At 41.8% G+C, this 22,265-nt stretch overlaps 1 protein-coding gene across 10 annotated transcripts in view; it reads right to left on the bottom strand.

The window, feature by feature from the left end:
* The window catches only part of dst (dystonin), a 91,394-nt gene that overhangs the window by 13,476 nt on the left and 55,653 nt on the right, over positions 1–22,265 (bottom strand). For all 10 annotated transcript variants that reach the window (XM_083897515.1, XM_083897518.1, XM_083897519.1 and 7 more), the window contains 29 exons: positions 22,082–22,235; positions 21,583–21,709; positions 20,384–20,619; positions 20,083–20,212; positions 19,525–19,724; positions 18,935–19,433; positions 17,183–18,651; positions 11,549–11,710; positions 11,233–11,403; positions 10,796–10,962; positions 9,801–9,960; positions 9,250–9,576; positions 9,002–9,086; positions 8,567–8,808; positions 8,268–8,474; positions 8,049–8,168; positions 7,807–7,914; positions 7,201–7,419; positions 6,920–7,123; positions 4,965–5,196; positions 4,624–4,850; positions 4,420–4,542; positions 4,226–4,327; positions 3,550–3,651; positions 3,135–3,308; positions 2,497–2,652; positions 1,982–2,179; positions 1,256–1,384; positions 496–666 (listed from right to left, as the gene is read on the bottom strand). In XM_083897515.1, coding sequence (XP_083753641.1) covers positions 496–666; positions 1,256–1,384; positions 1,982–2,179; positions 2,497–2,652; positions 3,135–3,308; positions 3,550–3,651; positions 4,226–4,327; positions 4,420–4,542; positions 4,624–4,850; positions 4,965–5,196; positions 6,920–7,123; positions 7,201–7,419; positions 7,807–7,914; positions 8,049–8,168; positions 8,268–8,474; positions 8,567–8,808; positions 9,002–9,086; positions 9,250–9,576; positions 9,801–9,960; positions 10,796–10,962; positions 11,233–11,403; positions 11,549–11,710; positions 17,183–18,651; positions 18,935–19,433; positions 19,525–19,724; positions 20,083–20,212; positions 20,384–20,619; positions 21,583–21,709; positions 22,082–22,235 — 6,601 coding nt within the window. The remainder of the gene's footprint in view (positions 1–495; positions 667–1,255; positions 1,385–1,981; positions 2,180–2,496; positions 2,653–3,134; positions 3,309–3,549; positions 3,652–4,225; positions 4,328–4,419; positions 4,543–4,623; positions 4,851–4,964; positions 5,197–6,919; positions 7,124–7,200; positions 7,420–7,806; positions 7,915–8,048; positions 8,169–8,267; positions 8,475–8,566; positions 8,809–9,001; positions 9,087–9,249; positions 9,577–9,800; positions 9,961–10,795; positions 10,963–11,232; positions 11,404–11,548; positions 11,711–17,182; positions 18,652–18,934; positions 19,434–19,524; positions 19,725–20,082; positions 20,213–20,383; positions 20,620–21,582; positions 21,710–22,081; positions 22,236–22,265) is intronic.

Genomic DNA, 22,265 nt, shown 5'->3' with positions numbered 1-22,265 from the left:
ACGTATCCGCTTTACCGGCTTCTATGGTAGAATAAAACGCACAGCCGCTCTCCCGGCTCTAATGGTAGTCAATGGGTTAATGCAGCAATAAAAGACAGAAAATCTTGTTCTTGTTTGAAATAAGATTTCAAGAATAGCAACACAGTCTTTGATTTATCTTAGCTCTATTGTTTATTCAGTGTACTTCTTTGTTTGTCTTAGCTCTATTATGTATTCAGTGTACGTGTCAACTCTTCACCATCTAAGCATATGAGACAAGACCACTGTTGTTCTACACTGAGTCAGACAGCGTATCACCTGCTGGGATCTAAAATGTGACCACATCCTGTGTGTGTGTATGTGTCTTTACACCATTCATTATCAGCACTGGGATTAGAGGCTTTCAACAACAGTGTCATGGCTCGAGTGCGTGTCAGCGATCTCTCACTGGGATGTAAGTCTCGACCTGTGAGTCATTAAGCTGAGGGCAGTGAAAGCTGCTCAGTGACTCCGTACCTTTCTTTCAGTGACCTTCCCCTGCACCGCTTCCCATTTCTCCTTCAGGTTTGCGAGGTCCTGCTCCATGTTGCTGTCGGGGCCCTCGGGCGTTATCATGAGCAGCTGGTGACCTTTGTTCAACAGCTCCTGATACAGCTCCTCCTTCACCTCCAAGGCAGAACACAACTCCTGCAAGAAAACACAAACAATGACACGAGGACAGCGAAGCCTCTGTTAAACAGAGTGAATTACAGTTCAAAACAGCGCCACTTTTACTTTTACTTTTTGGCCTCTGCAGTGCTCAGTGTGTATGTAATGACTTTGTCCCCGCTTTGTCCAAATCCAGTCCAAACATGGTGAAAGAATGAACATGTCGAGGCACAGGCAGACTCTTAGAGCCACACTCAAACAAACATTCAAACAGTGTAATGTTTCTAATTTAATAAAGAAGTTATTGCTCCTAAGTAATCCCTCTGTTTCTTGGCTCCATAAAACACCGGTGCTGCTTTTAGAGAGAGCTCACTAAAAAGTGTCTGGATTTTCTCTATTAGAAAGAAGGAAAACAAAGCATGGGGAAAATCTTTACGATTAATTATAGTCAGACGAGTCTGAATCAATTCGAAACACTTTTAAAAGCTTTTTGTCAGCTTCGGCAGGGAGGTGCAAGTACATTGCTGCGTCATTTAATTTTCACACTTTGGATAAAACACAGAAAAGACATAGTTGTCTCCTTACGAGCCCTGCCATCTGCATGCGGCCTTTATTGTTAAACACATACCAGATGGACATTAAGCTGCTCCCGGGCCGTGTCTGGTAAGCCTCCCACAGCCTTTGATGCCAACAGCTGACGTTCTGTGTCTTTCAGCCATTGCTGCATATCTTCTATCTCACCATGGAAACCTTGGGCCTGCAACACAATACAACCTGAGTCAGGACAAAAGTTGTCACACACATTCATTGTTAGCAATCTCTGGCTCACAGAGCAGGATGTCTGAGCTATTATTCCTATATATAAGGGCTTAGATTCATTTATCTATCAGATAAATAACTTATAAACTATTCCTTTAATTAAAAATTACTAATTACTAAGTTTGTATTAGTTTTATATATTTTGACTTGACTCTGGAACAACAGTGGTTTAGAGCAAATGATTCTGGTCAGAGAATCAAACATGAGGAGAGTTTATTGAGCAGATCCAGGCATCCAGACAGAGAAAACATGAACGGAGATTTCTTCCTTCTACTTCACCCTGTTATTCTTCATGAAGCTTATAATGCCTGACCAACCAACTTGACTCCCTCACTAAGTGTGAAGCTACTGATGTACAATGTCACGTCGAAAACAGCTACACCCCTTAAATGTCAACATTGAGAATAGAAACTCCAAAGGAATGAGAGGAGAAGAGAGAAAAAAAGCTTCATGATGTTGACTCCAGACACTTGTTTCCCAAAGATAAATGATTCAATCAAACAACACAAAATAGGCTTAATAACGTTTCATATACCTGAAGCAGAGCACTCTCCAGCTGTTGCTTCCTCTGCGCTGTCTTCTCCTGGATGGCTTTCCACTGCTGATTCAGGTTCTCCAGTTTAGTCTGCAGACTAGAGGCTTCTTCACCAGCGCTGGACTCCACCAGATCATTACCAGCTTTGTTCACAGTCTCTACTGTCGTTTTATGAGCCAACACGTCAATCTGAAGAACCTGTGGACATAACGTGTACAGGAAAGCAAGATGTTGGGTGGATGGATTTTAATAAGCAAAGTTGACTAGACTCCAAACATCATCAAAATATTTTGATTCAAGTTGGTTTATACTGATAAGCACTTAAATCCGAGTAGAAGACTATGGAATAAAGTATTTAGCCCTTTTGAATTTAATAAAATGTACAGTCACGTATGATCCATTTATGATGGATCTGAGACTCATTTGTTTATCCAATAGTTGTTTACTAGGACTGCTCATTTAAATTTGTATGAAAGAGAAAAAAAAAACACAGGATGAGAAGAGGTTTGTCGTACATGGTGTTTGGCGAGCTCTATTTCGATAGCTTTGGGGTCTCCTCCTGCCTTCCTCTGTTCATTGAGCAGCTCCTCAGTGTGGCTCATCCAGGCCAGCAGCTCGTCCAGTGCATGCTGGAACTGGCCCAGAGCCAGAAGGCCTCCCTCTAGTTTGTGCTGGATTAATGACAGATTAAACCATTAGATGCTACATCGAGGGAAAGCTCTTGACGAGCAAACAACACAACACAACCCATAACCTTTAGAGCCACAAACTGCAAAAGAGTTATTGACACAGTTTAAAGGTCCAGTATGTAACATTTAGGAATCGTTATTGGCGGAAATTAAATACACTAGCCATTAATATGTCTGTGTATAATTTCTTTAAAATAAAAACAGTTTGGCTGCTGTAGCCTCAGATTAAGCCTGTTTTTACAGCAGCCCAAAAGGCCACCATAGTTTCCTGACACGTTTGGGACAGGAAGGGGTGAGTGGAGGAGTCTTTTATTTATTATAGTCAGCATTCTCACTATTAGATGTCACCAACTCTCACACACTGAACCTTTAAATAGCAAGTCATTAAAATAAACAAGTTTAAAAGGAGACTCTTTTTCTGTCGAGACTTCTCATTTTGAAATGGCCTATTTCTCTTGTCTGACCTGTCGACTGATGATCTTCTCGTCCAGGTTGTCCCAGAGCATCTTGAGCTCAGACATTGGCTCCTGGATGGTGCAACGATCGGCCTCCTCCGTCACCTTCTTCAGCAGGAGCCCTGCCTGGTGGTTGAGGCGTTCCATCTCAATTTGCAGCTGGTACGCCTCTCCTTTGTACTCCTGACCAAAACAAGCACAAACAAGTGTTACACCCACTCAGTCAACAGGAGTACAAAGTCATACGGACAATGCCAGCTTCATGATATTATTGTTCACCAAAGCAAACTAAATAAAAACATTTTTACAAACCCTTTGCGTACAAAACAGGCCAACTGGGGCAGTCAACAAAACCACAACTGGTCAGTAGAGCTTTGTCACATTTAACGCATGTAAAAACTGTTGCCTTTGAGAAATACTGTACCTTGAGTTCAACAATCTGCTGCTTCACCGTTTCCAGGTCTGTGCCTACAGGTGACATTGAATCCAGTTTGCTCTCCATAATATCCACCCAGTCAAACATTCCCTGTACACAAGGGGAAAAAACCATTGTTGCGGAGACAAAACAAAACTGAGCGCACATCGAGTCTCGTTTCACACTTAGTTTCGTGTTATGCAATAAATCTTACACTTAATGCAGCAAATCCATAAAGCAAACAAAAACAATAAAATAAGAAACAAGACCTAAAAATGGACATTATCATCTTGAAAAGTGTGTGGTTGCAATCTTTACAGCTATAGTAAAGATTGTAAGCAGCTGTTTTACTTTCACCACACATGAATGAAAGTGTGAGCCAAAACATAGAAAAACACTGCAGTTAGTGTTTATAGTTTCAAAAGTAATAGGGCGCTCATAAAACCATGATTTAATCTACAGCAATGAAAAGCACTGTAATCTGTGGCTTCATTAGAAGGCCATAAAAACAAGCAGACTCATAAATAGTATATGGAACACATAAATCCTGTTGTAACAAGTACTTTTATAATATCCTACTGGTTATACAACAAAAGCAAATGTTTGAAAGAAAGTTATCAAAAAAAAAAAATTGAAAGTTTTTTTTCACTACTTTTGAAAATCCCTGAATTGGCAATTAAACTACCTGCAGGCCATCTTGAAACTGCACAGCAGCCTGCATGGCTTCTTCCAGCTGCTCTCCTCTCTCCTTCCAGGTCTTATTGAGATGTTCCCATGCTGAAATCACCTGGAGAAATAACACGAGTGTCACACCACGAGCCACAAGCAGGCAAATAAATATTTACATGCATGGACACTACACAAGAAATCTGTAATTACCTCATCAAGACTTTTCTTTATCACAGGTTTATCAGGCTCTCCACAGGCAGTCATAAGCTCCGCCCCTTGGTTTTGAACCACATCAAGCTCTTCCTGCAGCCCATCAATCTCCTCCTTAAACCCCTGTGGCAATACAATGCTGTTAAAATAAACATTCTTATGATAAATTAATTGTCACAGCAATGTCCCTTTGGAGATTTGTACCTCCACAAACTCCTGCTGCTGTTTGACGACCGAAGGATCGACTCCGGGCTCCTCCAGCTCCCTCAGCAGGTCCTCGCTGTCCTTGATGGTAACGATGAGAGCGCTGTGGTCGCACCAGAACTTGTCTGCCAAGTCCATCACATCCAGCAGCTTGGACTCACGCTCCTCCAGCAAGGTCTGGATGTCGTTCCACAGGAACACCATCTGGTCCATTTTGTCTTGTACAGCTGGTAAAAAATGACAGTGAAAACAAAATAAATCAAACACACATCTCATGCATTCACAATTGACAGGTGTCATGGAAAGATTTGTCGTTAATCTTTTTTATACATCTCCCATACCTTTGGCAGACATGTCCTTGTCTGCCCCTTCTGACCGTGCAATCATTTCCCCACCTCGCTGTCGCAGTGTTTCATAAGAAGGCTGCAGTTTCTCTAAATCCATGTAGAGAGCCTTGTTTTCACTAATCTGCTCCTTAATCTTGTCCACCTCCACTGAAATGGACGGAGGCTGGTGCAGGCGTTCAGCGATGCGTTCCAGTGATTCCAGCATGGGATCGATTTTATCATGGAACTGGTGGAGAACAAGAGAAGGAAACACCTCAGTATCAATGCAATGATACATATGATGAAAAAATATATAACAAGAAACAAATATATCAAACTAATGTAATTTCAGATGTAACTATTTTATATCTACATGTAATTACAGTTCGAACCTGGTATTATCAAAAAAACTAGTTTCACAATCATATCAAACACTTTCATCTTGACGACAGACAGACAAACAGTATGTTAAGTGCTTACACACAGACAAAGTCATAAAATAATATTTACATAATAAATACTAGTGCAGTGCCAGAAGATAGCATGTATTCCTATAGTGGGAGCTGAAGAGGATTTTTCAGTTATGGTAATGCATTATAAGGAACGTAAAGGCTCAAATAATACAAACACTGTGCAACCTCATTAGGCACAACGCAAATGTGCCTAATGTTTTTTTGAAGAAAGTCAGCTCACTGTCAAAGTGCATCAGGGCAAATGGATCGTTTCCTGAATTTTAAAAATTCATTAAAATTATTCCTTAAGAGGTTTACAAATATTTTCAACATATCCTTGTTCAGGGCGATGCCGAGTATTATGATGGTAAATTTCAAGTCATTCTGAGATACTTTTTGTTTTTGAGAAGAAAGTCAGCTCACAGTCAAAGTGCATCAGGGCAAATGGATCATTTCATGAATTTCAAAAATTCGTAAAAATTATTTCTTAAGAGGTTTGCAAATATTTTCAACAGATCCTTGTTCAGGGCGATGCCGACTATTATGATGGTAAATTTCAAGTAATTCTGAGATACTTTTTGTTTTTGAGACTAAAGTCAGCTCACTGTCAAAGTGCATCAGTGCAAATGGCTCATTTCATGAATTTCAAAAATTCATTAAAATTATTCCTTAAGAGGTTTGCAAATATTTTCAACAGATCCTTATTCAGGGCGATGCCGACTATTATGATGGTAAATTCCAAGTAATTCCAAGATACTTTTTGTTTTTGAGACTAAAGTCAGCTCACTGTCAAAGTGCATCAGGGCAAATGGATAATTTCCTGAATTTCAAAAATTCATTAAAATTATTCCTTAAGAGGTTTGCAAATATTTTCAACAGATCCTTGTTCAGGGCGATGCCGACTATTATGATGGTAAATTTCAAGTAATTCCGAGATACTTTTTGTTTTTGAGAAGAAAGTCAGCTCACTGTCAAAGTGCATCAGGGCAAATGGGTCATTTCCTGAATTTCAAAAATTCCTTAAAATTAGTCTTTAAGAGGTTTGCAAATATTTTCAACAGATCCTTGTTCAGGGCGATGCCGACTATTATTATTGGTGAATTTCAAGTCATTCCGAGATACTTTTTGTTTTTGAGAAGAAAGTCAGCTCACTGTCAAAGTGCATCAGGGCAAATGGATCATTTCCTGAATTTCAAAAATTCATCAAAATTATTCCTTAAGAGGTTTGCAAATATTTTCAATGGATCCTTGTTCAGGGCGATGCCGACTATTATGATGGTAAATGTCAAGTCATTCCAAGATACTTGGTATCATAGCCTGGTGCAGCATGATAAATCAGTGAAAATTAAAATTCCTCCAAAAAGGATGCACATCATCGGGTCATGCTTAACCCATATCCAAAGTTTAGGGTAATCTGACTAACGGTCAGCGAGATATGCCTGTCACAGAAAGACAGACGCCACTTGCTTCATAGATAGATAAACTGTATAAAAATGACAAAATTCCGCAGCTTCTCACCTGAGTGGATTTGGAGATAGCTTCGTCTAAAGTGGCCGCTCTCTGCTTGACGTCAGCCTTCAGGCTGGTGTAAAGTTGGTCAGAGGTTGTGTACTTCTCTCTGATGGGCACTCCCTCCACTGGGCTCAGTTCAAGCAACTGAGGCCCGGTCTTATTCATCTTGTCAATGTGGGGCTTGTGCTCAGCAATCAGCTCTCTCATTTGCTGGAGAGGATATGAAATAATTAGTTTACTTTTCCCATCATTTTCACTGATACGTGTTCTACTGGACATCTTCCTACCCTGAGTTCCTCCTGCTGCTGCCTGAGTGTGTCATACTCGATGGCAGGAGGAGGCAGCTGGCTGAAGGTGGTCATGGTTTCCTGAAGCCATGGCCACATCTCCTCATAGGTCTCCCAGAACTGACTGGCCAGCGACTGGGTTCGCTCCAGCTGAAGACAACGCTCCGAGTTCAGCTGACTCACGACGCTGTACTTCTCCAAAAGAGTCTCGGTCTTGGCCTGAGAATGAAAAATATAATTTAACTTATGGTAAAGTGACTTGAGATTGTGATATAGGCATTATATAGATACAATTCTTAAAATGACACAATGTAGGATTTGAAACTTCAAATAAAAAAAAAGTTTGATGTTTGATGTAGTAATGTTATAATTTGCATCGTCTGTATTGGCACTTTCCGTTCTATGCCACAAAAAGAACTACATCATTGTCCTTTACAGCATTAAAATGTGACAGCATAGGCAACTGTACCTGGTCAAAAGACATGGTGGTTTGTATTACAAATCTTGCATCAGAGTTCACCAGTTTTGTTGGCTTTTCAACAAATGCACATGCTACTTTGTGTTACTTTAATATACTGCTTTAACATTAAAATAGATCCTTTTTACCTCCAAAATGTCTTTCTCCTCTGGTTTTTTGCTGCTCATGATGGCCTTTCCTGTTTTCACAATCTCATCCACAGCATCTTTGTGCCTCATGATGTCCATGGAGAAAATCTGGAGAACCGGTGGAGTAAGTTCGGTTGTATGTTACAAAACAAACCACTGTGTTTACTGTGCTTCAATTAAATGGAGGCCTGTGTCTATCCCTACACACACACACACTCAAACACGCAGTATGTCAGGCTTACCTTCTGTGCTTGGAGCTGAGCTGAGTTTTGATCTTGCTCCAGTCTGATCTCACCCATTGACAGCAGCTTCTGCTCAGCTTCAGAGAGCCAGGACAGTTCAGTATCTGCTGCCTGTTCAAACTGGAAACACAGATATATAAAGACTTGTATATTGTCCATTCACAAAACATATTTTTTAATTTAAGTAGAAGAGGAAGAATGAATGAAACTCTGGTTTACCTGCTGTGACTTGAGAATGTCAGCATTGATCTGGTCAACCTGCTGGGTGATGGTGTCGCATACGGCTCTGTATCGCTCATTATCCTCAGTTACCAGCTTGTCCAGACCCTCACGAGTGTGCCAGGGGATCAGATCCAGGAGGGAACTGCTCAGCTCATTCAGCTTGTCCATTGTAGCTTTTTGGTCTTTGGTTTCCTTTAGCAAGGCCTTGACAAACACGTATGAAAGACACCAGTGTAAGAATTAGAGTTGTAAAGACACAACAAAGTTGATCTGTTAATCAAACACATTAAACTTACATTTTGTCTGTCTTGTGCATGGATGAGCTGCTCTCCCACTGGCTCCTGATCAGCAAAAGCACTGATCTCAGCCTCCACTGTCTCGAGCCAGGAGTTCAGGTCCTCGTGAGTGTGTTGTAGCTTAGATGAGAGACTCGAAACACGCTCCAGTGTCTTCAAAACGCTGTCACTCATGGAGCTGATCTCGGCATATTTGCTTTTAATACCATCCAGTTTGCCTTGGATAACAACCACCTCGTCACCTAGAAATAGAAATAACACGTATTCATGAAAGGAAAATGAAACGTTTCTCAAAATCAGTTGATTTCAGAAAAATGCTTTTCAATTAATTTTCTCATCTACAATTCTGCAAAAGTGTTAAGAGCCGCTCCCTGAATACAGCAAGAAACTTGTGATATGTGTTTCCTGATGGGAATATCATAACTTCAAACATGCCTGTTGTTTGCTTCAGTAGCTCCATCCCATTGGAGATGGCTTGGTCAACATTCTTCTTCTTCAATTCAACATCACTTTGAAGTTCCTGCAAACAAAGACACAACTTGAAACCATTAACAAAGAGTGACACAAAACTCTCCAATGTAAACACACAAAAAAGGAAGGGCACATGAATCAACTCAAACATGATTGGTGCAACTTAAATAAAAGGAAATCATATGGTTTGGCCTAGGGAGGAGTGTGTGTACCCGTAGTTCTGCCAGCTGCTTTTCAAGAACATCTGCTTTGTAGTCCTCCACGGACACTTCACCCAGTCTTGTGTGCACCTCGTGGAGCCAGTTCATTAGAGCCACTTCATCTTCTCCAAACAGCTGGGCATTTGCCAGAGCCTGCTGCAACATCTCAGCTTTCCTTCTGCATCGCTCCTGGAGCTCTATGTAACTGGCCTGGGTGGCATCCAGTTTAGACTGAACAAACTCCTTATCGTCCACTGAGCTCACAGATTTGAGCATCTGACCCACACTGACGGCCTGAAACAGGTCTTTACTGTGATTCATAATCTCCTCCTCTAAGGCCTTGACCGGGTGGAATGGGAATAAACAAGAAATATGACACAAACAGAAAGACAAACAGAAAGACAAACATAAAAAAAACACAAAATATCAAACTGAAATTCAATGAACAAGATGAAATGAATCAATGAAAAGCATAACTTAAAATAACAAGCAAAAATGGAGAAAAGATGAAACGTGACCGGACATAAAAACCTCTAGAAAATGGTGTAAAACGGCGTATATACCTTGTGCTGAGAGATCTGATCTTCCAGCTTTGATGTCTCGGTGCCGATCGGCTCGGCATTTGCCAAGTGCTTCTCTGTGACGGCGAGCCACTCGCTCAGGGGCTCAAGAGTCTCATGGAACTGCTGGGTGACCACCAGGATGCTCTCGAGTTGCTTGTGCCTGACACACAATGACATTATATCATTTATAATGATATAATATTAATGATTTACATATATACAATTAAATGGTGCCGAAATTATAGATTTTCGTTCGTTGTGTGAAAACTTTCATTTAGACTGACAATTTTTTTGTTGTGAACAGATCATGATTGAAGGAAACTGATGTTTTCAGAAAGATTCAGTGATGAAATTAATTTCCCAGCATGCAGCTGGTAGCCTGGTTGCTTAGTTTATCACAAATCCCTTAATATACAACAAAAACTTCAGGCATCTTTTAAAAATCACTGTTGTCTGTTAACAAATGGAAAAAAATTGCTATTTCGTAAAATGTTGTATTCTTTTTTGAGATTGCCATAAATAAAGGTGCCATATGTAAGAATGTGGCCAAAAACGGTTACTACATTCAAATTCAAAATACCGAGGTCTTTTTAGGTTACATTTTCTGACGTAACTGGCAACCCGTGGTTACTCGGCAGCTAAGACTCTACTGACTGCAATGATTGGTAGACGGCGGTAGGTGGCGCCACATGCCAAAACATGATTTCAAAACATAAACATGATTTGCAGTCTGCAAAATATTTTTTTTATGCAAATATTTTGGCTGAACAGTTGTTGTTGGTGAGTTCAGTTTGTTATATGAACATTATTCCTGAGTTTTGTGACATATTAGGAGGATTTTATGGCCAGTTGATTTAGATTTATTACATAATGCACCTTTAAGATTTGTAATAAAGACAAAAACTAAAATCAAATTTGGCTTTAAATCTTAGAAAACGCAAACATTTTCCTTTGTATCTGAGGACTTGCATTTATAAAGGTGTCTTTATACAGACCTGTTTTCAGCTTTCTTGAGAAGGGCGTCCCACCTCTGCCCAAGGCATTCAATCTCTTTAGCAACCTTCTCCTTATCCACAGAGTCTGCCAGCTCCGCGACCTTCCCTCCCTCTTTTTTTATGAGCTCCACTGTCGGCTTTCGGTCATCCAACAGTCTCTGTAAGAGCTGTCGAAGGAAAACAAAGGGGGAGAGTTATTGGGCGCCTTTAACGTGCTCTAACCTCAAGCAACGCTTGGTTGTGAAAAACAGTAAATCTAACAGACTCGAAATTAAGCGTCTGTTAAAGTGGAAGCTTTGTGTTCCACACTCTTGTTTAACAATGGATGTCAATTAAATAAGATGAATGGCAAACTCGTAATGTTCTGTTGATTCGCTTAAAATAGAACGATTAGAAAGAAACTGCTGGTGTGTTTGCACGGTGCGATGCCATCTTACTTTCTGCTCTTGTATCTGTGCCTTCACCACTTTGAACTCTGCAGAGGGAGGTTTTTGATTGGCCACAAGCTCTTCTGTATCAGTCAACCAGCTGAGCAAGGACTCCAGAGCATCCTGGAACCTCCCACAATGCAACAGGGCTTCGTGCAGTTGGGCTGAACGTTCAGCAATCTGTAGACCACATGGAAAAACAAATACAGTCACCTGTTTTTTAAGCAGCTTTACAGAAACCCATCAAATGGATTATATAATAACAAACTACAAGAATGACATATCTCCTTTTGTTTTTAATACTGCCACATATAAAATAAATAACCTTTTTATTAAGAGTATTCCACTTTGTGTTGACGCCCTCCAGGTCATCCTCAAGCTTCTTGGTGCTGGTGCCTTTGGCAGCGTTTTGGATCAGGCCCTGACTGAGGGAGTTGATGTCTTGGAGCTGTGTCTGCAAAGCGTCAATGTGCTCTTTCTGGAATGCCTAAAGACAAATGGAACATATTTGAATGACTACTATATATTTCTTGGGTGTCCATTAAAGTCAGTGGAGTATTCTTGTAGGCATTGTTTTGGAGAGGAAAACATAATAATACACGATCTTAACATTCTCAAATGCCACAGTTTTACGCTTTTCTTTATTGAATATTTTAATAAATCTTTGGTTAGGTGATTGTTTTTTTTCCCAATATATCCTGACCTTTTATAGAGATAACTTTTTAAATCTAACACAGACTAATTGGGAATAATCATTGGATAATAGTCCTAGGAGTTAAGCATTAAGCCAGGTAATTTTTCCACTTCCTGAAACCCAATCCCTGGGAGGTGTGTTGTTATAATTCTGCTGATACAAACGACTTTCTAACCAGTAAGTAGCTATTAAAAGGTCATGAGAGTTGTTAGTTAAAACACAGCTGTGCATAATCACACGAACAGACAAAACTGGTGAGCAAAACCTAATTCACCCATCATGTAATCAGATATGTAAGAAAAACACCAAGCCAGCAGCCAGGAAAAAAGGCGTATCATCAAGTAAAACCTGCTGAACCAGCCAATTATCAAAACTTGGGAATAAAGAAAGTATCTTTTTTCGGCACCTGTGGGGTGAAATAATCCATTTGGTCAATTATTGGACAAGCGGCAACAGCATTCAGGATGGCCTCTATCTCCCGGTGCTCCCCCATAAGCTGGAATGCCTGTAAACTTTTGGGAAGACAGGCCTCCACTGACTGCAGAAACTCCTCCAGCTCGTCCATGTTGTATGTGGATGGTTCTTGTTGCACAGTGCACGGTTTTGTTTGCTGGCGGCTGTCTATGGGCAGAGTTACAGCGTTCCTGTATGTCTCAGGCTCTGTCACCACCACACTCACCAACTCACAGTTTTCCTGACATGACACATCCTCTAACAGCTCAGCGGTCGATAGCTCATCATAGTCAGTTAAAGTTCTTGAATGCCATCCAGAAGTGTCCTGCTGAGTCCTGTAGGCTGAACCTGAAGATGACCTCTCTACAGGGTATTTGTATTCTCCATTGCTCAGAGAAACCTTTCCACTGAGCTCATCCACACCAGATTCTGCCTTTTGCGGCTCCTGGACCAAACTGCTACTATGATAAAGAGACCGATTTTCCCTCACAGGTGAGAAGGGGAACTCCTCCTGCCCTGAGCTGAGCGATCGCACTGTTTTCAGGTCCCCTGACATATGCATTGCCTCCGAGGATGACAGGCTCCTTGTACTGGGTCCTGCTCTTTTGTGGTATCGATGAGCATGTCTCTCCCTCTCCACCATAGGACTGTACAGACCTGAGTCCTCTTCAGATGTCAGTGAGCTGGTCATACTCTGGCCTCTCCTGCCGTTAATCAGCCTTGGCCTCTCTGCACTCCCAGAGCACAAGGTTCCACTGCGGCTGGGATACTCGCCCAGATTAGTGGGGGCAAAAGTCCGCCACGACCGTCGATGATGAGGATGGTCCTTCTTATCTCCTCCCTGGAGTCGTGACTTGGGCAGCACGACATCAGTTGCCCTGATCGTGTTCCCATTGAGTTTAAGTCCATCAAAGACCACACGATCATGCAGCAGCGCAGGCTTTCTGCTCCGCAGCTCATAAGAACTTGATGCGGAGAGACCTCCATTTCCACACAGGCTGCTGAGGTCTAACGTGCGGTGCGTGTAAGGTAAGGTGCTGGTGAAGTGCCGGGAGGAAAGGCTGCCTTTAGAGCCTGAGTCTATCTGCTCATTGAGCCGAACGGTGTCATAAATAGATCTCTGGGGCACATAGCAGTCATCAATGTTCAGGTCCTCCTCCTCCCCCTTCCCCACACAGGAAGGGTTTTGTCTGAGGCAATCTGGTCTGCTCAGCGGTTTGCCCATGCTACAACAATTGCCACTACTCGGTACAAAAAAAAAAGATGAAGGATGTAGTGAAATCCTTGGAGGTAAATGTCGCTTTAGTGCAAACGGAGTAATTAAAAAAAAAGGAGCACAATGTCTAACCAATATTAAAAGCCACTGTGCGCAAAATAATTTAAAATAAAAAAAATGTTTATCAAAATTAAATCTCCACAACACAAATTAATTAAAAAATAAAGACTTTATCAATAAAAATATAGTGAACAATATATATATATAGAAAAAAAAATACTTTTTAGCAGCATCAAAACTTAATAAAAATACAGTTTTTCAATAGTCACCCATCCCAAACATATTCCTCCAGGCTTGCTCTGTCTATAGCCAAAACTTAATCATGAGCCTTCTGGTCCACAGTGTTTTGTTCCTCCTGAAAGTCCTGCCACATCCATGGGGGGCGAAAGGAAATTCTTCAGTGCAAAGTGAAAATATCCGCAGACAAATCCGGCAGGCTCTACCAAAAGTGTGGGTAGTTCAGAGGAGAGGAGAGCTGGTACTCCTGGATAAAAAAAAAGCCTGGCCTTTCTCTCTCATCGCTCCTCTCGCAATGACAGACACCCTCCTGGCGGAGGCCTTCATGCCCCGCCCCCGCTCATTATTCAGACAACATCTGCCACAACTCCATTTGTGCTCAGAGCCGCTCCGGCACATGTTGATTGGTGGACACATGACCCTCCACCCCCCCTCTTTCTTTATAATTCCCCCTTATGTCTGCATGTCCCATATCACTTCTCTTCTAAGCCATCTCTTGCATCCTGATACAATCCCTCACTTTTATTCAGTGACTCAGAGAATGGGGAGGGGAACTAGTATTCACCGGCTTTTGTAATTCACAGAAGAAACACATACAAACCTTAACAAACAGGCAGCAGCAGTTCCCACTCAGATGATATCACACCATACAGAAATATACCAGTATTTAGTTTTCTTTTTTCTCACTTTGCTCATTGTTTTCCTCTTACGGACCCATGAAATAATTCTTCATTCCTGTGGAATGCTGTGGGGGGCACAGGTTCCAGGTAATACAACACCAATGGCTCTGCCAAGAGCATGAAGGGGCTTTTTATTTCCACTGACCGGGAAAGGCAAAGAAAGGAGGATAGAGGGGATGATAACAGGAATTTATTTCTGGTTCCTGGATTGTTTACTGCCCCATAAAAAAAACCTGCACAATTGTAAACTCTTTGTCTAGTTCTACATGTGTGAACCTTCCCCCATGTCAGACCCAGGTTATTCTCTAAATAATACGGTTAAAAGATATTTAGGGCACCATTAGATATGACAGAAAAAAAAAGGAAAACTTGACATAAATGCCCCTCAGCAAAACAACATGCACACTACCTGTGTAGAAACTGGCCCATGAAGGTGTCATGTTTCACGTCTGAATGTGTCATCTCAGTGTTGTCGCGAGTAAGAGAGACTACGTGGCCCCCAATGACACCTTTTAACCATGGACTTCAATGAATTGGGTGAGCTACAGTATGATTCAGAAGGTAGAAATGTCTTTTTCAAAATGAAACACACACTGATGTAACGTCTGAGTAGAAGTGAGAGAAAGAAACCCGCACCAACCCCCAGTAGTGTTGAGTCACTGGAACTGGAGCCCTTCAGGTCGCACTGAAATATATAATGTACCTACGCCAGGACTTTGTCGGAAAAGATTCAACAGATCTCATGTGGGAAAAAAAAAAAGAGTAAACACATGAAGTCAGGCGTGTCACTTACTAAACTTTACCTAAAATGGTAAAAGCATAGGCACCACCTTTGTTTATTTCTCTCTCACCAGCCACAGATGAAGCCCTCATACCTACACCCAGAGCCACTACCAGTGAACAAAAAACTAAATATGACTAAATCTAACAATGACTCATGCTGCAACTAAGTAAAATAAATAATTCAAGTGTTCATGATTCTTCTTTTGTCTTTTTTAAGTATTGGCTTAAAGTGAGTGCAAGGGGAATTTTCCACTGACAGCTGAGGTTGTACATGCCCTCAGTGGCAGGGCAAAAAGAGGGGTAAAAACATGCACCATGACGACACTGCTGAGCAACAATTTGAATCAATCACCTTAATAGTTACCCCGCAAGTCCTTTGAACTATAATAAACACAAGACACCAAATGACACCTCCATCATCACAAACTCAAGGATGTTTTAATCCTTGTAACTCAACAAGGGGTTTGGGTGTAGCCCTGCTATCAAAGTACGAAAACAAAATCCCCTGACCTACATCTTAAGAAAGAGCTGTGTCATTTGCCAATGCTCATCCGTTCACAATGTTTTATTGCAATGTTATCTAACATTGCAAATTAAGCGTTTTGTAATTTAACCATCAAATACAGGTTAATCCTCTTTTGGAAAAACAAATGCATTTGTCTATAAATCTTGCTTTTGGTTTTCCCCGTGTTAGATTTCACACTGATTCCAAGATAGGCCTCCATAATTTTGGACATAATATGGAATGTCAGATGAACTGAAAACAAATTGTTAGGATATTAGTGCAATATGCCGGCAGCCCCCAATAAACAACAAGCAATAATTGATAGCTAGGGGGGTTCTAATACTAACAGTTCTAAAAAATCTATTAATATTGAGGCTTTTTACAAGCAATTATTAAGCATAAAGGCGGAATTATGCAGCAGTTATTTAACAAACTTTTACAACCTTAAGGACAAGCTTTAATAGACTAGAAGCTTTTTCGGGCCATTTTAAATATCACTCAACATAACACGCATCTCTGTCATAATAGCCACATTAACACCAGGCTACTCTGACCACAGAGCATGAGATAATGTCAGTGCCGTGAAGGTTAGAATATCAGTGTTACCAGATTAGAATGCAGGCTCAGCTTTGTTAATGACCAAAGTGACACCCTGCTGGTGACCACCTGGCTGTAGGGTCCAACCCTCCTGCACCATCACTGCATATGGGCTGCAGCTCTTTTGTTAACAACAGATGCCCTGAATGAGGCAGCATTCCCCTGAGGGTTGCTTCATAATATAGCAAGTGTTTTCACTAGAGAGGCTGCTAGTACTAATCTGCAACACTGCAAGCTTTTGTGGATGAACAGCATCTAAAATAGTATTTGTATATTTTTTTGGAAACAAGTATAAAATGTAAAAAAAAAACAAAAAAAAAAACAAAGATTGAGAGGGCATTCCTCAGTAACTGCTGATCTGAACGGCAATAGAGGCATTCAGTGACGACACATGAACCCTCAATAAATGTGAATATAACAATGTTCCATTTTTTATTATCTGAACATTACTATGCGTGTTGATATCAGTGTGAGAAAAGGAAAAAGTCCCATGAGAACAATTATATCATCGTGTGATATCTCTCTACTCTAGCAACTCATACTGACCTCCCAAGAGCACAAAACCAACAGGTGCAAATGTAATGTGGCACAAACTGTTTACATTGACCTTTATGCTAATACATACTCAGTCAACTCATTCACTCATTTTAACCAGAGGAATGACAATAATGCAATTTCAAAATCTTTTTTTAGGCCTATGTAATGAGAAAAATGTCAAACTGAGGACACGGTACCTTAAAGGCCTCCAGCTGGTTGTTGATGACGTCTGTCTCCATGCCAACTGCCTCCTGGGTTGCCTCCTTGTCCACAGCCATGCAGAGTTTCTTTTCCATTTGGTGGAGTTTGCCGTACAGCTCCTCGAGCTTGCTGAGTGTACGTTGCACCTGCACCTCTCTGCCTTTGCCTCTGTCGAGCAGTTTCCCACATTGCTTACTCAGAGCATCCAGATCTCTCTTCAGGCCTAACAGGTCAGGCGAGGTTTCAGTTTCAAGCATCTTTTTGCAGCTGTCTCCGGCATTGGCTGTGTTGGCCATCAGCTCCTGCAGCTTGGACACAAAGCTTTGGATGGCGTCCTGCTGCTCCTTCAGAGTGGCGAGGTCAAGATCCACAGGAGCCATGCTGTCCAGCTCATCATCTAGGTCTGTGAACCGGGTGAACATCTCACGGATGCTGATTTGGAACTGTCCAATACCCTGCAGTTTACCCTCCAACACTTGGCATGTCTCATCTAGTTTCTCATTAAGGTTACTGTAGTCTTTTTCGATAGTGTCGGCCTGCAGTAAGAGATCGGTCACACCGTCAGCATCTGGGATGTTTACCACAAGGTCCTTGGCCAAGCTCTTCATGTGCTCTACTTGGTTTTGCACTCCCTCTAAACTTTTCTGTTGAGCTTTCATGTTGGTCAAGTTCTTATTGCTGTGACCCTGAACTCCCTGTGATTCATAAGAATCCATGTGCTTCTTAGCTCCCTCAAGCTGGCCCTTTGCCTCTCTGTAGGCATCATTAAATTCTTTAACTGTGTGTGAAATCTTCTCCAGAGACTCCCTCTTGCTCTGCAGATCCTCTACTAAATTGTCCACTCTTTTGCCAAGAGTAGCCTTTTCCTCTTTGATAGGTTGTGTGTCTACAGTAGCCACCTCCAGAAGGCTCTCTGCAGCCGTGTCAAGTTGCTCCACCATCCTCCTGTGCTTGTCAACATCCTTCTGCAGAGCTTTAACTTGAGAAATGGAGCTCTCAGCAGCCACGGGGTCAGTGGTGAGTTTGACTCTGCCTTGACTAGCTTCACACTCCTGAATCCATGAGCTCAGACTCTCTGCATGCTCCTGATACTTCACCGATTTCTGCAGAGCAGTTTGCAGTTTATCACCCTGTTCAGCAGAGCTTCTTTTTACCTCCTCCCAGTTAGAAAGGAGGGTGGTAAGCTGCCCTTGAAGTGCCAACTTTTCTGCACCATCAGTATTTTGCAGAAGCATGTCCCCTTCCCCAACAATTGTGTTATAAATCTCTTCGTGCTCACTGAGTGCCCTCTGGAGTTTACTGTGCTCATCCAGGGATTGTTGCAGAACGTCCACTTTGGCAGAGATGGCCTGGGGCTTAGACTGATCCTGGAGCTTCTCACTGAGCCATGACTGGAAGTCTTTGGAGGTCTGATGGAACTGCTGAGAGCTGGCAAAGGTCGAGTTCAGCTGCTCGATCCGTTTTGCTAAAATAAGAAAGAGGAAGTTAGTTAAGTGGTTTAAACATTTCACACATAAAGTGAATTAACTAACACAATGTTGTCACCAATTTCAGTGAGAACCAACTACACTAGATTCCACTAAATAAGGTGACTAAAAGGGTTTTACCAGAGTTTGAATACTCTAGCCTGTTGGGAAATAGCTGTCATGGAATATAAATATTATCAAAAGTGATTCAACATGAATAGAATCATTTCCTCCTTCCAAACATTACAACACTACATTATTAGGTTAAGTAACAAGGCCAACCTGCTTTCTCCTCCAGCTGTTTGAAAGGCTTGCTGATGCTCTCCAGCTGCCTGGCCAAGTCTGCTTTTAGATAATCCTCTGTCACCATTGCTGTGAGCTCTGTGTTGATCGCCTCGGCCTCCTTCAGGTTTTTCCTTTCCTCTCTCAGCTGAGCAGAGATGTTGTGGACGTCCTCCAGCTGCTTCTTCACAGCATCAGGCTGGGTGCTGTGGCCCTGGTGGTTGGTGAGCTGATTCTCCAGCTGAGTGGCAGAGTGACTCAGCGTCTTCAGTAACTCCTGGAACTGTCCAGTCTTCACCACAGCCTGGTCGATGAGGCCGTCTCTCTGGTCCAGCTGCTCTGTGAGGCCTTGCCACTTTTGGGTGATGACAACCAGCTGCTCCCTCACCTGTCTTCCATTTGAAGGGTCCTGGTTAACCGAGGTACTTAGGATGGCAGAGGCTGCTTCCTCTAGTTGCTCATACTGAGGTTTACGGCTCTTAAATTCATTCTGGAGAATCTAAAGGGAAGAAACCAATCAAGAAATATAACTCTTGTAAAATTTAGTAAAATCCTCAAAAAAAAAAAAAAATAACGTGCACCATTTGTACCTGAACTTGCTGCTTCTGCATCTTAAGCATGTTCAGGTCAATAGAAAGGGGTCCAAGGACACTCATCATCAGCTCCTTCTCTGAAAGCCACTGACTGAGCTGCAGCTCAGCTGTTTGAAAGATGTCCAAATTCTTGTTGGACTGCTCCAGGTGCTGCTTCCTCTGCTCTACAGAGCCGCTGATATCTGTCCAAGCAGCATCTGAGCAGGAGGGCAAAAACAATCACACCAATCCATATCAGTCAGCACAAAAACACCTTTCCATCTACTGTCCCGCTGCTCTGCGAGCAAAGCGCTCACTGCGCAGGACTTGGCAGTGAGGAGAAAGTGCTAATTTAACCTGCGTGGCAGAGAGCAGGCACTGAGACCTACTGACTGTGATGGGTACGACAACAAGGTGAATATGAAGAATATCACTGCAGATATTTACTCCATGATGTGACATTTCGTAAAAGGTTTGATCAAACACCAGCGCTGAGATGAGGCTCAATATGTCACCTAACAGACTTTGACAGTTTCAGTGACATAACGTCCTGGGCCATCTGGACACAACACCTACCTATTTCTGCCAACATCTGCTTCCACTTTGCTGCCTCCGGGGAGTTTGGCTGAGTCTTAATCAAGTTGAGGAGCTTCTCTCTGAGCTTCTGGAGCTGCTCCTGCCTCTGTTGCATGTTGCCTTCAAATGCCTAAGAGAATGAAATTAATTATAAATGCTGAATCCTATGACTTGACCCCTGATCATGAGTATTCACCACAGCACTAAATCAGCGAGGAATATGTGCAGTTTTATTTCAAGCATAATTAAATGTCCATTAAAAGCTCAATTTAGCAAGCAACAACAGCACTACTGTCTGTACCTTCTGCTGCTCAAGCTGTGTCTTCACCGAATCTCTCTCTGTGGCTGCATTGTTCCACGATGCTGCGGTCTTCTTCATGTCCTTCAGCCATGTCATCATGTCCTCCGTGTCCTTCTGGGCTTCTTTTACATCGTGCACCAAGCTACTCAGCTCTGCAGCTCGACTCTTTAGCACGTCCCCTAGGCTTGTGTATCCCTCGTTGACGAATGACATGTTTTGCTGGATTATCATCAGCTCTAAAGACATTCAAAATAATTCCATTAATTTTGCTTTCTGTGAGTAGAACAGTGCTTCTGTATAAGAAGGCGTTTGATACAGCGAGGCACTGTTGTTAGAAATCGAGCAAACACTTATTGTTGCAGCAGGCATCACAATAAATAAATCCTTAATCAGAATTAACCTAAGATTTTAATGTTGTTCAAACAAAACAAACAATTTAAAGAAAATCTGTTGTGCAAAATAAGCACTTAAAGGTGCATTATGTAATAAATCTAAAGCAACTGGCCATAAAATCCTCCTATTATGTCACAGAGACTCAGGAATAACTGAACCTCCTTTCTAACTGAACTCACCAACAACAACAGTACAGCCAAAATATTTGCATTAAAAAAATATTTTGCAGACTGCAAATTATGTTTATGTTTTGAAATCATGTTTTGGCATGTGGCGCCACCTACCGCCGCCTACCAATCATTGGAGTCAGTAGAGTCTCAGCTGCTGAGCAACCACGGGTTGCCAGTTACGTCAGAAAACGAAACCTAAAAGACCTCGGTATTTTGAATTTGAAAGGAGTAACCGTTTTTGGCCACATTCTTACATATGGCGCCTTTAATCTAAATGCTTAAGCATAATCAATTTGACACTTTATGCAGGTCGCTCTCTACGTGAACATCCTCTGCTCCAGACAAAAGTAACGCTACAGTTCATAGCCAGCATAGTGTTTTTGAAAATGTTCCTACACAGTAGACGACAGCAACCTTCACATTCACGCATCATTACCTTTATTAGTTAGGTAGGAATGGCTCACCGGACAACCACCGTTAGTAATAGCTGATGCAAAGACATAAGACAGAGCTCGTGTAAAACACAGACACTGACAAGCATTAGTGATTAGACAGAACTCAGAAGTGAACCCAAACACCATGCTTCCCATTCCACTGAATGCCTCAGACGTATTAGTTGAGTGTGCTGATGTTTACCTGACTTGTTGGTCGTCTTTGTTTTGGCAGGAGATGTGAGGGAAGTGATGAGGTTACACAGAGCCGATCCTTTACTGTTGAGGTCTTGGACAGCAGGGTCTTTGGATGTCCATTCATCTAAAAGTTCCTGTTAAAAAAAAAAAAAAATAAATAAAAAATAGCCAGACAGATAAATGACATGTAAACATACAGACGACAGGAAACATTTACAACTCACACAACTTGATTGATTTTGTCTCTGTTTTTTTCTAACATTATGGGATACACTATGGTTCATTTCCACATCTATCCTGTGTGAAAACTTGTCATTTATCTGTCATTAGTTAGTTGGGTGGGTGAGTGGAGAGTGTATAGGGAGGACAAGACTATAATTAAACACATATTTATCTAATGCAAAACACAGAAAACAAAGATGTGAAGAATCACAGTCTCTTGTTCCAGCATTTTAAAAGCAGTTAGACAAACTGCTCTTTATCGCATAATTTATCTCATGACTTACAGTGACTTTCTGCAGCTCCTTCTCCAGACTTTTCTCATTGCTTGGCTGAACAGCAGGTACTTTCTCATTCGTTTCCTCGAGCCACTTGGTGAGCACACTGGCTGCAGATCTGAACTCTCCCAACTGGTCCTGGCAGGATGATACCTCTTGCTCTCTGTAGAAGACAAGAGTCAGTCACATCATG

The sequence above is a fragment of the Microchirus variegatus genome (assembly GCF_963457635.1).
Source record: "Microchirus variegatus genome assembly, chromosome: 11".
Taxonomy (NCBI): domain Eukaryota; kingdom Metazoa; phylum Chordata; class Actinopteri; order Pleuronectiformes; family Soleidae; genus Microchirus; species Microchirus variegatus.
This window is presented reverse-complemented; position numbering and strand designations above follow the sequence as displayed.